Below are 18,542 nucleotides of genomic sequence, written 5' to 3'. Positions count from 1 at the left end.
ATCCTGTTCTAGCTCAGCACCGTTGCCAAATCGTTCGTAAATTATGTAGAAACATAATGAAATACCTAAATATTTTATCTCATTTACAAAAATCAGTTATCAAATCATGGAAAAATATTTCCCCAATATAGACGTATAGAAAATTATTGATTATTATTAACAAGAATTAACAATTACTAGGTACCGTATTCTATCAGATATACCGGAACGACTTGAATCATGCTATCCAATAAAGAAGATGGTGGAGATATTAAATATATTATATTACTCTATTGTTATATTTTTTCCACGTAAATCTCACTAAAGAAGTAAATTGCTTGATATTTGTGTTAAAAAGATAGTGCAACTTCGCTTTTTATTTGTCAGGAAAGAGAAGCATCATAATGGACTCGCAACTGCCGAAGGGCATGGAAGGCACGATCGACAAGATCGCTGAGCTGGAAGGCCTGGGCCGGACACCAGCGCCCCAGTCGCCCGAGGCGGACACCGGCAAGCCACCCGAGTTCATCACGACGCCGGCCGACGTGGTCATCGGCGAAAACCAATTGGCACACTTCGAGTGCCGCCTCACGCCCGTCAACGATTCGAGCATGCGCGTAGAGTGGTTCCACAACGGAAAGCCGCTATTCGCCGGATCCCGCATCAAGACCATCAACGACTTCGGCTTTGTCATCCTCGAAGTGGCCGGCTGCTATCAGAGGGACTCTGGTCTCTACACGTGCAAGGTCAGTTGACATTGATATGGATATATGCTTTATTATTATCATCATTGTGGTAAAGCATTCTTCGCTACTGCTGAATAAAAGCAAATCTCCTATTTTCACTTTAAACCGAAGTATTAAATATACGGTACTCTATCATGCTTTTTACTTTGTGGTAAAGCTTTACACACTCTTGTTGCGTAGAAGTAAGATTCCTGTTTTCACTTTGAACCAAAGTATGAAATACTCCAACATGCAAAGTGAATCAGATTGCAACAATTTTCAACCAACAATTATGTTGTTAAGAACTCTATGTTTCTGTGTTATACGTCCCTCACTCCTGTCATACAGGTATGAAAGCAATATAATTTCTCTATTTCACTGAAAGTGAAATCCAATTTTGGATTTAAGTGAAATTTTTGGCGATTGTGAAGGAAGATTCTTGTTTTGATTTGTATTGTGTAATTAATCAATCTGATACATTCAAAATTGTAGTAGATACATTTTTTGGACTTTTGCTAAACCTTGCAAAACTGGTGCTCACAAGCAATGCCTTCAGGTTTGAAGATAAATATTATCTTCAGACTCAGGGTACAGCCATGGGCACCAGGATGGCACCATCCTATGCAAACCTGTTCATGGGCCTCCTTGAACAGGATTTCCTTTCTAAACAAACCCTATCCCCCCTGATATGGCTCCGTTTCATTGACGACATATTCCCCATATGGCCTCATGGACATGATACCCTCTCCCACTTCCTCAATCAACTCAACTCCAACTACTCTGTCTCCTTCACCTGGAATATCTCTGAATCCTCCATCATCTTCCTAAATGTCAACGTAATCCTTTCCAACTCCAATGCCTTATCCACCAATACTTTCACCAAATCTACCCACACTCAACAGTTCCTACACTTTGAGAGTTGCCATCCCTACCACATCAAAATATCCCTCCCACGTTCCCTCTCAATCCGAGGCCAAAAAATTTGCAGTGATCCCCACCACCTTGACCAGTACATCAAAAAACTCCACCAATCCCTCCTGAAATGTAAGTATCCTGAAAGGTTGTTACAGAAACAAATCTCCTTCAAAACAGACACTAATCCAACCACAAAAAAATCCCAAATCCCACAAACTCCAAAGCTCTGTACCACCTACTTCCCTGGAATCGAAAACCTCAAGCCTGTCCTTAAAGATCTGTTCCATGTCGTCTCCTCCAATCCCTCTACCAAACACCTTTTCCAGCAACCACCCACCCTAATTTACAAGCAGCCTCCCAACCTCAAAAGAAGTTTTAATAAAAACCAATCACTCACCTCTGATGAAATCCCAACTCCACCTGGTACCCTACCCTGCAAACGCCCCCGCTGTAAAACCTGCCCTATCACTGATCCTTCCATTTCCTTTACCAGTCCTATCACCAACTACACCCATCAAATCCATCAATCCAAAAATTGCATCTACCTCCTTTCCTGCAACTTCTGTCCTGCCTTCTACATAGGTGAAACCACCACTGCCCTAAACTTCCGGATCAACAATCACAGGGCTTCCTTTAAAAATAATACTTCCCTACCCATCCCCACCCATGGCTCTGAGCACAACAAGAACTTTGACCAATGCTTCAAAGTCAAAGTCCTTGCCACCCTCCCTCCCACAGTCCCCTCCATAGATGTCAAGACGAAAGAATTGGCTTTTATTTGGGTGCTTGGAGCTGCTTCCAGTCCTGGTCTCAACAAACAGCAATAGTACCATAACTATCAACTCTACAGTTCAATTAAATTGAAATAAATTTCATCATATATAAGAAATTTCACAGCTATCAAATATATAATAAATTTTCAATAAAAATAAATTTCATTCCAATTCAATTCTATAATTCCATTTTCTAATTTTATTCTATTTCATTTCGGATTTCTAATTTTAAATCTCCTCTTTTCTATCAATTCATAATCTACACCTTTCCTTATCCGTAACCCACTCAAATTTGAAATCTCCCACTTGTAACCCATAGTAGCCCACCAACTAGTCCCCTAATGCTCCTTCAATCAGTGCGCCTCCATTCGTCTATGCTCTATGGTCTACACAACTTCTCTACCGCTTCTCTGTGGTCACGACCGTTGGAATGTTCAAATCTGCAGCACTTCACTTCCTGTGTGATTGACAAAGGGGGCCCAGTCCCCGAAAATTTTCGTTTAAATGTAAGTTTTTAAGTGTTTTTAATCTATCCGTATATATATATATATATATATATAAGTTAAAACAGGAGACACGATATAAATAGATTGAAAACACTTAAAAAACTTACATTAGAAATGGGGGAAATTTTCGGAGACTGTGTCTCCTTTCTCAACCGAGAAGATTGAAGTGAAGAGTCTTCTCGGTTGAGAAAGGAGACACAGTCTCCGAAAATTTCCCCCATTTCTAATGTAAGTTTTTAAGTGTTTTCAATCTATTTATATCGTGTCTCCTGTTTTAATTTATATTACAAACTTTAAAGTGTCTTCTATATAGTTATATATATTATATATATATATATATATATATATATATATATATATATATATATATATATATATATATATATATATATAACTTAACGAATATTAAATCACCTCTCTGATGTGATAAGTCAACTCTCACTTGAAAAGAATGAACTCATATCTTTATGTGTTCTCAACAGGCCACCAACAAGCACGGCGAAGCGACAGTTTCCTGCCAGTTGCAAGTGCGTGGCAGACAAGGAATCATCCTGGAACCTCAGCTGCCTTCCAAATTCAGCTCTGGAACAGAAAGCATCCAGAAACTGGAAGAAGCTCTCTACAAGAGAGATGAAATACTTCCAGAGGAAGAAAAACCAAATCCACCACGGTTTATTGTAGAAATGAAGGTAAGAGAGAATGTGTCATCAATTTCCATACTCATGCTAGATTTATTAATACGTTATTATACTTCCACCAATAAACAGGTATTCACATGTTTATGTATAGGACTATCAAGTTTATTGAATGAAAATAGAAATAACATCAAGTACACTTCCTAAGCATGTCATTAGACCTTCACAAAAGAAGACTACTTACTTGTATGTCTCAATCCAGAACTACTAGACCACAACTACCTGTTAAGACCACACTATTAGAAAACTCGAGCAGTAAATCGAATCCAATACATTTATTGGCTTACTTGAAAAAAGTAAGAAGAAGAAAAAGGTAGTGGAAATATCAAAGACCTTGAAGAGATATAGACCCACAATGCCTATGCCTTCCCAATGATAGCTCTTACTTGAAATTGAAGGCCGCCATTGGGGTATTTCAGCACGAGATATTATATATATATTTGTAATACTATAGATTACAAAGGCATTGGTATGTAATAATCTTATAGGTTACCCCCTCAATGGCCGATATCATTTCCAAGTAAGACACTAGCGCTACATGTGAGTCTATGCATCTTCAAGGTCTTTGGGAAATAATATACAAGAGATCTCAAACCATGTGGCGCTTTGTGCTGTGGGTTGAAACTATGTTGATAATGAAAAGTTAGGATGAAGAAATGGGGAAATTAGGAGAAAAATTATAAGATCATTACAATTCATCATCACTCAGTTACATAAGTTACAACATATTCTTGAGCACTAATCAACCAAGATGTCATGATTAAGGGCGTATTAAAGCGGGCTTCCGTTTCCCTCATTTGTTCTTGTGGCATTCAACAGTCTTATTTTTTGAAAGTTCAACTATGATAGATTGTTGTGCATTTGGGAGTTTATCTACGTTGGTTCTGTTTCAGGATGTGGAGGTTCAAGAATCACAGAGCGCCCACTTCGACTGCAAGGTAGAGCCTGTGGGTGACTCATCGATGCGCATCGACTGGTTCTTCAACGGACGTCCATTCGCGACCGGATCGCGCGTGCACATGCTCAACGATTTCGGCTTCATTGTATTGGACATGGACTACACGTACGCGAGGGACTCGGGCGAGTACATTTGCCGAGCGACCAACAAGTGGGGCACGGCAACGACCAAGGCCAAGCTGGTGTGCAAGGCCAAGCATGACGTGGTGCTTGAGTCTCAGCTGCCAGCTGGCATGAGCGGCGAGAAGCTCAAGGAGCTCGAGCGCGGACCCATTGCCGACGCAAGGCCTGAGGAGATGCTGCCATCTGAACCACCTAAATTCATCACACAGGTGACCAAATTGTTCTCATCATTAGAGCCATACCAAAACTATGCCCTCCTATACCAATTCAAATCCAACTCATTTACCAAAAAATTACAAGAACAAATAGTCCAGGCATTGAATGCACAAAAGAGGGTATAGAAGGAAAAGTTTGGAAGACAATTTTTGACCCCGCAGTTATGTTTAGAGTAATAAGGAGATGAACATATCAAAAGCTTATCACAGGTTTGTAAAGCATTAAATTTTCTTTGAATGATGTATTAATTCTCTATTCCAAGTTTTCGTTTCATTGTTATAGCAACTTCAATGTAGTGGGTAAAATTTTTACGTTTACTATAACAATGAAACGAAAACTTGGAATAGAGAATTAAAACAATAAATTTTCGAATAGTTAGTTTTGTCGGTTGAACAAGATATGAGCGCGGAGGCAAAAAGCTGAAAAATGCAACTTTTAAACCACCCTCATCCCCTTAGCACATGAGTTAGGAATGGGGGAAATTTTCGGAGACTGTGTCTCCTTTCTCAACCGAGAAGACTGAAGTGAAGAGTCTTCTCGGTTGAGAAAGGAGACACAGTCTCCGAAAATTTCCCCCATTTCTAATGTAAGTTTTTAAGTGTTTTCAATCTATTTATATCGTGTCTCCTGTTTTAATTTATATTACAAACTTTAAAGTGTCTTCTATATATATATATATATATATATATATATATATATATATATATATTATATATATATATATATATATATATATATATATATATATATAACTTAACGAATATTAAATCACCTCTCTGATGTGATAAGTCAACTCTTACTTGAAAAGAATGAACTCATATCTTTATGTGTTCTCAACAGGCCACCAACAAGCACGGCGAAGCGACAGTTTCCTGCCAGTTGCAAGTGCGTGGCAGACAAGGAATCATCCTGGAACCTCAGCTGCCTTCCAAATTCAGCTCTGGAACAGAAAGCATCCAGAAACTGGAAGAAGCTCTCTACAAGAGAGATGAAATACTTCCAGAGGAAGAAAAACCAAATCCACCACGGTTTATTGTAGAAATGAAGGTAAGAGAGAATGTGTCATCAATTTCCATACTCATGCTAGATTTATTATTACGTTATTATACTTCCACCAATAAACAGGTATTCACATGTTTATGTATAGGACTATCAAGTTTATTGAATGAAAATAGAAATAACATCAAGTACACTTCCTAAGCATGTCATTAGACCTTCACAAAAGAAGACTACTTACTTGTATGTCTCAATCCAGAACTACTAGACCACAACTACCTGTTAAGACCACACTATTAGAAAACTCGAGCAGTAAATCGAATCCAATACATTTATTGGCTTACTTGAAAAAAGTAAGAAGAAGAAAAAGGTAGTGGAAATATCAAAGACCTTGAAGAGATATAGACCCACAATGCCTATGCCTTCCCAATGATAGCTCTTACTTGAAATTGAAGGCCGCCATTGGGGTATTTCAGCACGAGATATTATATATATATTTGTAATACTATAGATTACAAAGGCATTGGTATGTAATAATCTTATAGGTTACCCCCTCAATGGCCGATATCATTTCCAAGTAAGACACTAGCGCTGCATGTGAGTCTATGCATCTTTAAGGTCTTTGGGAAATATACAAGAGATCTCAAACCATGTGGCGCTTTGTGCTGTGGGTTGAAACTATGTTGATAATGAAAAGTTAGGATGAAGAAATGGGGAAATTAGGAGAAAAATTATAAGATCATTACAATTCATCATCACTCATGTTATCATATGATCATATGTTACAACATATTCTTGAGCACTAATCAACCAAGATGTCATGATTAAGGGCGTATTAAAGCGGGCTTCCGTTTCCCTCATTTGTTCTTGTGGCATTCAACAGTCTTATTTTTTGAAAGTTCAACTATGATAGATTGTTGTGCATTTGGGAGTTTATCTACGTTGGTTCTGTTTCAGGATGTGGAGGTTCAAGAATCACAGAGCGCCCACTTCGACTGCAAGGTAGAGCCTGTGGGTGACTCATCGATGCGCATCGACTGGTTCTTCAACGGACGTCCATTCGCGACCGGATCGCGCGTGCACATGCTCAACGATTTCGGCTTCATTGTATTGGACATGGACTACACGTACGCGAGGGACTCGGGCGAGTACATTTGCCGAGCGACCAACAAGTGGGGCACGGCAACGACCAAGGCCAAGCTGGTGTGCAAGGCCAAGCATGACGTGGTGCTTGAGTCTCAGCTGCCAGCTGGCATGAGCGGCGAGAAGCTCAAGGAGCTCGAGCGCGGACCCATTGCCGACGCAAGGCCTGAGGAGATGCTGCCATCTGAACCACCTAAATTCATCACACAGGTGACCAAATTGTTCTCATCATTAGAGCCATACCAAAACTATGCCCTCCTATACCAATTCAAATCCAACTCATTTACCAAAAAATTACAAGAACAAATAGTCCAGGCATTGAATGCACAAAAGAGGGTATAGAAGGAAAAGTTTGGAAGACAATTTTTGACCCCGCAGTTATGTTTAGAGTAATAAGGAGGTAAACATATCAAAAGCTTATCACAGGTTTGTAAAGCATTAAATTCTCTTTGAATGATGTATTAATTCTCTATTCCAAGTTTTCGTTTCATTGTTATAGCAACTTCAATGTATTGGGTGAAATTTTTACGTTTACTATAACAATGAAACGAAAACTTGGAATAGAGAATTAAAACAATAAATTTTCGAATAGTTAGTTTTGTCGGTTGAACAAGATATGAGCGCGGAGGCAAAAAGCTGAAAAATGCAACTTTTAAACCACCCTCATCCCCTTAGCACATGAGTTAGGAATGGGGACTTTTGATATGTTCTCCTCACATCTAGTCTTAACAAAGCTGCAACGTCGAAAATTGTGTACAAAACATTCCCTCCAAACTCCTTTGTCAATAATTGGTCTATTGTTGAAAGACTGGGGATTTCACACTCAACACTAAAGCTGCTGCAACAGTTGTAGGGAAGTGCGTAAAAGTGTTGAATAATATATAAAATTGGAGAAATTTTATTGCTCTATAAGCTCATAATCAATATTGATTGCTCCCATCAATTTTTTAAAAGTTATAAGAGCAAAAATAGAAAAAAATGGAGGCGAAATTATTTTTTTTCAAAACTGTCACACCTTTAAGAGCGGATATCTGGATATAGAAAAAGTTGTGAGATGAATATTGTAGGAAATTATGTAAGCTTTAATTCTGTATATAACAGTTATGTCCGTAAGATACATAGTTTTCGAGTTATATTCGAGAAACCCAAAAATGGTACCTTTGAACCACCCCCACCCCCTTAGCACAAGGGGTAGGGGTGGGGACTTTTGATATGTTTACCTCCTTACTACCCTAAACAGAACTGCGGGGTCGAAAATCGTCTTCCAAACTATTCCCTCTATAACCTTTCCTTGACTGGACTAAAAAGCAAGCAACCTTACAGAATAAGTACAGTATACTTTCTGTGTAGTTGTGAAGTTGATATTGTGGAATTATTCATATTAAATGGAAAGACTAAAAAATTGTGAAAACCACAGATTTTATTAAAATTAGTGAGACTGGTTTTGGTTGTTACATAATTTAAATGGTTTACCAGATTGATAATGGTGTAACAACCGAAACCGGTCTTTCTACTTTTAATAAAATATGTGGTTTTGACAATTTTTTAGTCTTTTTATCTAGGTACAGTATACAAATTTGATAATAAAATGTAATTGCCATTCAATCCAAACTAATTTATTTGAAAGTTTATTTTTCTGTTGTGAAGTAAATTCTGATTAACTTATGAAGGGAAATAAAGGATGTTACTTGTTCTCAACCCACTGGAAACGTAGAAATTCGTCCACAGAGTTGTTCGTTATTAAAGAGTAGTTATTTGTTGAAGTTATTCAATTCCATGCATTTCAGAGTATGTTTAGAAATTTGTATTGTCTGTGGCGAAGTAAAATGTGATTCAGTTATGCTGTAATTGTGAACAAAGAATTCAACTCTTGAAATTGATCTAATTTGTCACACAGGTATTTCCAGTATGTATTCAGTCTTTCTCATGATTTAAAAGTTTCAGTCTCATTCGAATGAATGAAAAACTAGTAAATTCATTCACATACCGTAGCCTAGATTTTTAATTTCAAGATAAATAAGAGTAGCCCTCACCAAAAAGTTAATACTAAGTTATATGCATCCATATTGAATTTATTGATAAATATAATCAATTGTTATATCTATTTCCTACGGTTACCTTGAAAAGTGGTCATTCCTGCACTGATTACAGAACGCAAAGAATCACTTTTCCGCTCTAGTGCGGGAAAATTTTTTTCTGCACTCCAGATTTGCAACTTGGCAACGCAAAATAGTTAGTAGGTTATATGGAGCACCAGTGCAGCAAAATCAAAATGAAGTTGGTAACAGTGATTGTGGTATTGTGTTGTGGTGCACGCTATAATAATAACGATGGACAAGAGGACAACGACAGCCACCACATTCAGCACACAGCCGCCTTCAGACATTTACTACTACATTATTCAATTTGACAATAAATTAAGGTTTTTATTAATAATAAAATTACTTCATTTGATGCATTTCAGGGAATTTTACCCATAATCACCCACTTTTCATATTCAATGGTAACTGTAGGAAAAATTTAATGTGAAATACGTACGCAAAGTTCCTCTGCTGCACTCAAGAAACTATTACGCCCTCGCTTACGGCTCGGGCGTAAACGTTTCTTTCGGTGCAGCAAACTGCCACTTTGCGCACTAGTTGCACAAATAACTATTGTAAGCTACCTATTGCTATTTGCACAGATTGAATCAGCGACCGTAGGTGAAGCGGAACCTGTACACTTTGAGTGCCGCGTTGAGCCGAAGAAGGACCCAACTCTCCGCATCGAGTGGTACAGGAATGGCAAGCTGCTGGCCTGCGGACATCGCTACAGGACTCTCTTCGATTTGGGATTCGTGTCGTTGGACATTCTCTATGTCTACCCTGAGGACTCTGGAGAGTACGTTTGCCGAGCCGTCAACAACTATGGTGAAGATTTCACAAAGGCCACAATATCTTGCAAGAGTAAGTAAATGAAAATGAAAAAATCCTTCATTAGGCTGAGTTAGAACTTCCAAGTTCTCTCTACCACTCAACCTCCACTCAGCTTAAGTACTTCGTGTTTTGGAAATAAATTATTGAAAATTATATTTATAGAATAGATAGGATAATAGTATCTTTATAATAGTTTCATGGATAGTATTTTTAGTTTTATGTCGGATTTAAAATTGAAATAGAATTAAATATCAAATATCTAGTTTTTGGGACTTTTTTAATCAATTACTTGTGGTAACATTTTAATCTTTGAATTGAAACATCAGTTCATCACTCGTAAACTATGAAAAGATTATTGTTCAATGAGCTAATAATTATAATGAGCAAATAAATTATCAACAGCTTCTGAAGTGGAGTAATGGAATTGAGAATTCATCAGATATCAGGAGCTATCATGATAAGATGAATTCAAAATATCCAATTCCTTGTGATAAACAAGCTATCCAGCTAGAAGCATCTAAAAATATGAAAAAAAACATTTACTTCATTAATTATTTTTGCATTATACTAACAGTGTAATTCATAGTGATAAAGAAATGAATTGTTCGAGGAGAGAAAAGCATGTCCAAGACTAAGTAATATTTATCTCAGTAATGTCAGATTTTGAAGTCTTCCAATAATGAAATTATTAACCTATCAACTTACCTGCTGCATCTAATTGACGCCTTATAAGCAAATTTGATTTTTTGAATTATTATTTTTGTAGTGTTGCCGACAATCATCCTCCAGAACCAAGTACCTAAGGGTATGAAGAAGTCAGAAGCTCTGATGCAAATGGAAGCTGCTATCAAGAAGTACACGTCTGAGGTTCATCTCACAGAGGAAGATCTGTACGAAGCTGAAAAGAAGCAGCCTCCGCGATTCGTGACCCAAATCGTCGACCAGACCACTTTGGTCGAAATGCAGGCCACCAAGTTTGAATGCCAGCTTGCTCCAGTCGGAGATCCTAACATGAAGGTCGAATGGTTCTTCAATGGCAAACCATTGACGCACAGTGAGTGCTCTTGCTTCTATATTTTACCTTAATCATTATGTTAACATTAATCACTTTGAGTTACACCCATTCTTCTTATATCGACTTTTAAATCATGTAATGTCTTCTCAAATTACGATACTCTACATTTTTTTTGTGATTCACAATTTTTGTTAATGCAGAAATGATATTTTTTGTAATTTCTAAATATCTACTTAAATAAAGATACTCTGCAATATTTGTTTTCTATAACTCAGAAAATTCCACCTGGTAAATTTATTTTTCAAAGTAAGTTAGTTGCAAGCTGAAGTTAAATTGATATTTGATAGTGTTATTCAGTTCAGATCACCTCTAATGCATAGATAAAAATTATTCTGTATTTCTGTTCGTTATTGTGGTGATAAAAATTATGACAAATTGATGAACTGATCTAAAACTACAAATATCATAGTGTCTATCAATTTTTAAAGTTTATATTGTAATATTTGTAAGAATATATCAATATGACCATAATATTAGGATGAAATGTGTTGAATTCAGCTTTCTAATGTTTTTTTTTTTTTAATTTATTCTATCGCCCAAAACAAATTGCTAAGGTAGATGACGTCAATCTCTCCTTATTTCTTTTGAATTAACTTTATTCAATGAATTGTAAAGTGAAATAATTTATCATTTATTGGATACTATCCGAAGGAGTCCACCATAGAATTATTTCTTCATAATAAATTCTATTTAATGAAATTCTATTCTATGAAATTGATCATATCTGTTTTCAGAAAATCGTTTCACACCGATCTATGACTTTGGATACGTGGCCATGAACTTCGGCTGGGTCTACCCAGAAGACAGTGGTGAATATCTGTGCAGAGCAACCAATCTGTACGGCATGGACGAGACTCGCGCTGTCATCAAGACAGCCGGCAAACCTGGCATTATCTACGACTCTCAGCTACCCAAAGGAATGAAGAGTATTGAGAAGATAAGAGATCTAGAAGCTGCGTGGCAGCAGTAAGTATTTCCCATTACAATATTCTGCTATTTTTTCATCACTTCAATGCAGAATAAAAAATAGACCAGACTCAAAACTTCTCTTATAATAATTATAATTCTATCAAAATTGAATTAATGATCAAGTAATCATGAAGAATTCTTCAGCGATATTACTTGAGCTTTTGTCTACTATCATATAATATGATGTCTATTCTCTTGAAGATGGAATTTCTTCATGAGTATCTTATCCATACCATTAACAATTCTCCAGATATGTCACTAAAGCTTTACTCCACTATCCATATCATGTTTACTCTCTGCAGGTTGGATTTTCCGACTTTCTTTTGTCGGACTTGTCGAATAAGTTGAGTATTAACCAAACTGTGAAGTCAACTCCAATACCTATTCATTTAAAGAAATTGGATTCTTTGAAATAATAATTGGTTATACATGATCTAGAAAATTATCCTTTTTAACAAAAAATATTCTTTTGTCTGCCTCATCTTGTCAAATACTATTGTTTAATTTTTTTCTCGGTCCTTGGTGCTAATCAGAATTAAACCAAGTAATTATTCAATTTTATTTTATCCATGATTTTCATAGCACCTAGTTAAAGACTAACAAGCAATTCTATTTTGACTTGAATTGATTAGAATATTGTTTGTGAAGGTAAAATCCATTGGTTTAGGATCATTCTTCCATATTGGTGAATGATTAAATTAGAGAGTACTCTTCACATAAAAGGACACTGCTTTTGCACTTCCATTATTATTCAATCAAGTAATTCTTGTTATTCTTCTTAATGAGAAAAACTATATTTCATTTCTTCCATTCCAACAGGATAAATTATTTATTCATTATTCTAATAATGCCCTATCACTCATTACATTATAACTTGTCAATTACTGTATCTTAATTTATAAAATTCAAATAGGACCTTCTCTCACATTTCAAAGTAAAATATTGATAGTAGCATACTATGTATGTGCCGTTGACATTTATTATCTTTCTTGTCAATCAGTTACAAATATCTATTCGTTTCGATAATAAATGAAATTTCTATTATATCTATCTATCTAATATCAATAATATCTCATTCCTTCCATTCATAAGTCCAACTGGAATGATATATAATCACTGTTAATCATCTAATCACTCTAATCATAACTGTTGAATTGAAACTACTCCATCATCCATTGATACGAATTGAACTTTCCTTATTAAATGAATCATACCCATTAACGCCTTCTCTTGAATATCTGATTGGAATGATCAATGTTAACACTCTTTTGTTTATTTGTTGCAGTGTTCCCGAAGTTAGAGATGAGCCCGAGAAGCCACGAGAGGCGCCAGTGTTTGTAAGCAAGCCGGAGCCATTCACCGTTGAGGAGGGCGACTGGGCTCGCTTCTGTTGCCGTGTCACCGGATTCCCACGACCCAGGGTCATGTGGCTCATCAATGGACACACTGTTGTCAATGTAAGCTGATTCATAATTATTATTAAATGAAAATGCAAATTGAAAAATAATAATTATCAATTCATTAGCATTTGAATAATTGCTATATCTCAGTAATTTCCAACTGTAAGCTAATTCATTAGAAACATCAAGATATTCACTGATATTATTCAGGATAAGTTCTAAATTAGAAGGTAAAGAATGTTTTTCTTTAAAAATAGTCATAGAGGTTATTTACAAGTAGTTCTAAATTATAAGGTGAACATTAAATACTAACCATTATGAATAAAAACATGCCAAATTATTATTATTATCTAGATCAAAATCTAGTCCACTTCTATTGGCTCCGAATAGATTAATTTAAATTCTATTTTTTATAGATTGATAAAAATTAATTATTTTTCTTTAAATTTGAGTATTGTGAGCTTTTGAACTCTCAATATAAATTAATTGATATACACTCTTCAACTAATTTCACTTAAGCTACTCTGAAACTCTTTAATTTGTGAAGATCGACGTATGCACTCCTCGTTCACTCAGAATATTTCTCATATAGTTGGTGAAATGGAAGAGGCCTCTTCATACCTCAACTCCATAGTCACTTCATATCACTTGTGACTTATAAAGTGTGAGAATGGAATGCATTGATCTATTATAGGTATATCTAGATGTAATTACCAAAATGCATTGGTCTATGTACAGCTCTGGTACTTATACTCATAGAAAATGTATTGAATGAATTTATCGCCAAATGTATTTTGGGAGAACAGTTATTAGGCTATTCGAAAGAATCAATTATTATAAGTATTCTTTGCAAAATAAATTTGACGTGTTTTAATTTTGATAGAATTTTGGAATTTTATTACCCAATTACAATATCGGTGGGTTAATTTTTCAGGGCATGCGCTACAAACTTACATACGATGGAATGTGGCATTTGGATATCCCGAAGACAAGACAGTATGATCATGGCAAGATAGAAGTTGTGGCTCGCAACTCAGTCGGAGAGGCTAGAGTTGAAACTGTATTAACTGTTAAGCCTAGACACGATGATTACCGCGGTGTTCTGAAGAATTCGCCTAGACGTGAGTTGTCAACACTGCTGCTGCATTTCTATTTTTTTCCAATAATTATTTGTTATTTCTCCCCAGCATAACAGTAGTGAAGAATTATAGTAGTGAAGTACTCTAGTCTTTTTATGTTTCATTTGGAGGCTTTCAAGAATTGCTCTAGTTTTGTAGGACCTTGTCAACTATTCTAAAACTTACATCTTCATTTCATATCATATTACTTATTCTATAAACGTAGTTCTGTATGGTAAAGTAATCAGAAAAGACATAAACCATTCTCATTTTTTTGATCATTACTTTGTATAAATTGAGGAAGATTCCACACTGTTGAGATCCAATCACAAAATGTTTAGTTCATTCATGAGATATTTCATTACATATTAGATATTACAAAATATAGTTAACAAATTTTCAGTCAATTTTTAAAAGCTTTTGTATAAATTTCTGCTAGCAAAGTTCATTTTTTACTTATATTATTACATTCCAGATCGCATATTCGTCCTAGCATACCGTTCCATGTTAACTTTTTTTTACAATATGTGACTTATGAGTTTGCCATTAGAATAGCTAGATGACTCCTGTTATGCTGGGTCTCATATGAATATCATTTTTTAATACTTAGTATTCCTTTGCAGGCTTTCAATATTTTTTTCATTCATCATTATTTCGCTTTTCATCTCATATTTCAATTTCAGCTTTTCCTGACGAAATGTATTCAGCGGTAGTGCGGCCTCAGCTTAGATATAAAGTGCTTTTATATAGAATTAGTTTTTATATTTCTTATGAATTTCTGTGATATTTCATGCTCTTTTATTATTTTCAATTCATGAATTTTTATATTGCTGATTTAAACACTAATCGTTCTCATTTTACATGCACAGTTTTCACTTTACAATTTATTGGCACGAACGCTATACTCAGTGTATACCATTCATGTATTTTCTAATAATTCTTTCAATCTTTCCTAAAGACAATGAAACCTGAACAAATGAAATAAGAAGAAAATAACAAAAATTCAATTACTTTTTTGCATGTCTTCAGCAGGCAGTAACTATAGTTATCTCTATTATAGCTATTATCTTTACCTATACATGACGTATATTCAATTTACAGTTCATTTATTCGTTTTCCTATTATTATTAGAAAAAAGCACAGACTGGGAGAGAAAAACTAAGGATGCACCTTGTGTTATTTCTCTCCCATAGCATTAAAAATTCTGAAATAGGGTTATAATTTCACTTTTCTCAAATTTAGTCAATTTTTACTCAAAATAGAATTTAAAACAATATTGATGGAGCATATAAATTAATTTAATAGTGTTCTGAATCCACATTCCAATAATTGTGATATTTTGTTCAAAATAATTGTAGAACGTCTTATTAGTTCTTACTTTGGTACCTTTTGAAATTTATATTATCTTGAATGGTCTATACTTAGTATTTAACACTATACTGTTTTATATTAACGCAATTAATACACTCATAAACACTGCTGCTGTTGCCTCCAAACAGTATTTCACACTCAACTCACAAACAGATTCCTGTTTTTCTATCAGAACTCCTTTCCACTCCTGAGCCCAAATCCTTGTTCCCATGTTTCTGCTTCTCATATGGTGGCTGGCATCTTGTCTACTTCTTGTTCTTCTGCTGCTGGTCGGATGCTACTTCTGGTTGGTTGCCTTAACTGATTGCGTGCCTCGAATGCATTGGGTAAGGCAAGAAGAAACTAACAATTCTTCATTTAATTATCATCTCCTTGCTTTTGACAACCAGCCGATAAAACCGAGCAGGTAATTTTGTGTTCACTCACGTTTTCAGGTAGAAATTTTTTTGTACCCTCAAGTATATTATGGAGATCTATGTTTTTCCTCTTTGAGAATGCCTGAACTGTATCACCCAAAGCTTTTGTGAAATGACGGTGTGATTGTGTTTGTCTTTATCATAGCTTTTCCACCTATTGGGATAATAACAAAATCTTGCAACATTGATAATGTAGTCATAATTTCATAATCACTCGTTTCAAATTATGTAGAACGATTACAACAAGTAATAATTTTCTTTTCCTTTTCTTGGGATCTTGTATTTCGACTTATACTTTTAGCTCATATAAGCACTATGTGCATGATATACATTAATTGAGAATACATGTTCATGGATTGAGATCTATGAATAAACCTTCTCGAATGCAAATAGATTACCCAATGTCAATGAATCGGTTCATGTAAGGACTCTCAAATATCTAGCCAACTCTATAACTTTTTCAATTCCAAGGGAAGATCAGAGCGATATTGATGAACTTGAAATATTCAGTCTCAACATGAAATTCGCAACTAGAATGCTTTTTTCATTCTTTATTATAAAACTTCTACTCACATACCATACATCTATAATAAATTATTCTGAAAGAATGAAATAATTGTGCTATTTTCAGCTTAACATGATAATAATAAACCTCTCCTTTCATGTCTTGACTTCAACCCAATTATTTTGTTTTGAATTTGTGACAACTTGGACCATAAAACAAATGAATCCTCAAGGCCAAATCTCATTTGATTATAAAAACAGCATATTTTGTGAACTACATTCAATATTCTAAATTTGAGCTAACTGTTGTGGGAAAGTCTTCATTATATGAGAGCTCTTTTTAATGTTTTCTTGTCTAGCAATTGAGTTACACCATTTCTTCAAATACTGTATTTCCAAGATGCAGCCATTCTTTGCTTTGTTCGATCATCCTGCTTGTTTGCCTTCCTACTAACTCAATTTTGAACGTGATTTGTGGAAAAGTTCATGTTTCTATCAATAATAGTCTTTGCATAGCACTGTCAGGCAATATCAAATTATCATTGTATTGTGAACAATTATTGTTGTTTTCATTCTCTTGAACTGTTTTGAGCTAAATATTTTTTCTTTTATCCTCTTCTAAAATATATAAGTTCAGTAATTCATTTATTCGTTAGTCTATATACAAAAATGTAACATTTGATCCTGAATTTTTACTGAATAAAATATAATATCTTGAATCTAGCTATACTGCAATGAGTCAATTGGGAGTAAATTTTCATTTTCATAGTGTCTTTCTTGACAGTACACTCTATTTATAAGCTATTTTCAATCATCAACTTATAATATCTACTATCAAGTATGGTTTTAACTCAAAAGTGTCCCATTCTCTCTGATTTAGGTAGCCCCTATATCAGAACGTTTTATCAAAATAGTAAAACAGAGAATGAAAAACAACTTATCGTTTTAAATAATTGTGGCATGATACTTGTTTCTGTGGAAGTAGTTCATTTATTTGTGATTCGAGATTTTTTTACCCTATACGAATTTATTAAGTTAAGTTTCTCATCCTGAAGTTCTAGATTGATTTCGGTAATGAGTTTTGGACTTTGAATAGAGTGTGTAGGTAGGATATCCTCTCAACAATCATTTCTATAATAATCAAAAGAACGTTTATCAATAAATAGATTTTTTCAAGTGACTTGTAGAATGAAATTGAAGTTTTTATAGTTTAATTCACCCAAAAAACCCGTTTGGATTCGTTATAAGTTGAAAATTCTATCAAAAGCTATATTAATTTATAGGTTTCATATGAATGCTAGCTCTTAGGAATCCATAAATGAATAAATAGTTGGATCAAATGCAACATGTTTGTTATCATTAAAGACGAAAAGAAAGAGCCTTTCTGGACTATTGCTTGATAAATGAATGATCACTTCAATAATTCGATAGTGATATTTTTTCCTAATACATCTAACCATTCAAATGATTAAAATTTCCCGAGTGAATGCTTTTCAACCCTATCATTCATACAATATTTCATTATCATACAATTGATGCTTATTTCATAAATTATTGTCTAATTCCCCAGTCAAAATGTATTATTTCTTCGTACACCTGCTCCAGTACATGGGTTTCCCATAGTTGAGTAGATTAATTTACGATCTTTGAATTTGTAGTAAATTTTATATTGTATTTAGAATATTATGTACGGTACATTTTATTGCTTGTTTGTATTTTAATGGAAATTGGTGATTTAAATTATTT

General features: G+C 34.8%; 1 protein-coding gene across 1 annotated transcript in view; it reads left to right on the top strand.

Annotated features, from left to right (window-relative positions):
• The window catches only part of LOC111045387 (titin-like), a 309,506-nt gene that overhangs the window by 83,345 nt on the left and 207,619 nt on the right, over positions 1-18,542 (top strand). Inside the window, 8 exon segments of the mRNA XM_039431466.1 lie at positions 367-725; positions 3,381-3,587; positions 4,487-4,882; positions 9,712-9,973; positions 10,710-10,997; positions 11,753-11,984; positions 13,273-13,444; positions 14,322-14,508. Of these exon segments, the coding sequence (XP_039287400.1) occupies positions 367-725; positions 3,381-3,587; positions 4,487-4,882; positions 9,712-9,973; positions 10,710-10,997; positions 11,753-11,984; positions 13,273-13,444; positions 14,322-14,508 (2,103 nt within the window).

The sequence above is a fragment of the Nilaparvata lugens genome, chromosome 6 (genome assembly GCF_014356525.2).
Source record: "Nilaparvata lugens isolate BPH chromosome 6, ASM1435652v1, whole genome shotgun sequence".
In the NCBI taxonomy this organism is placed as follows: Eukaryota; Metazoa; Arthropoda; class Insecta; order Hemiptera; family Delphacidae; genus Nilaparvata; species Nilaparvata lugens.
The sequence above is the reverse complement of the archived record's forward strand: the minus strand, read 5'-3'. Positions and strand labels throughout refer to the sequence as shown.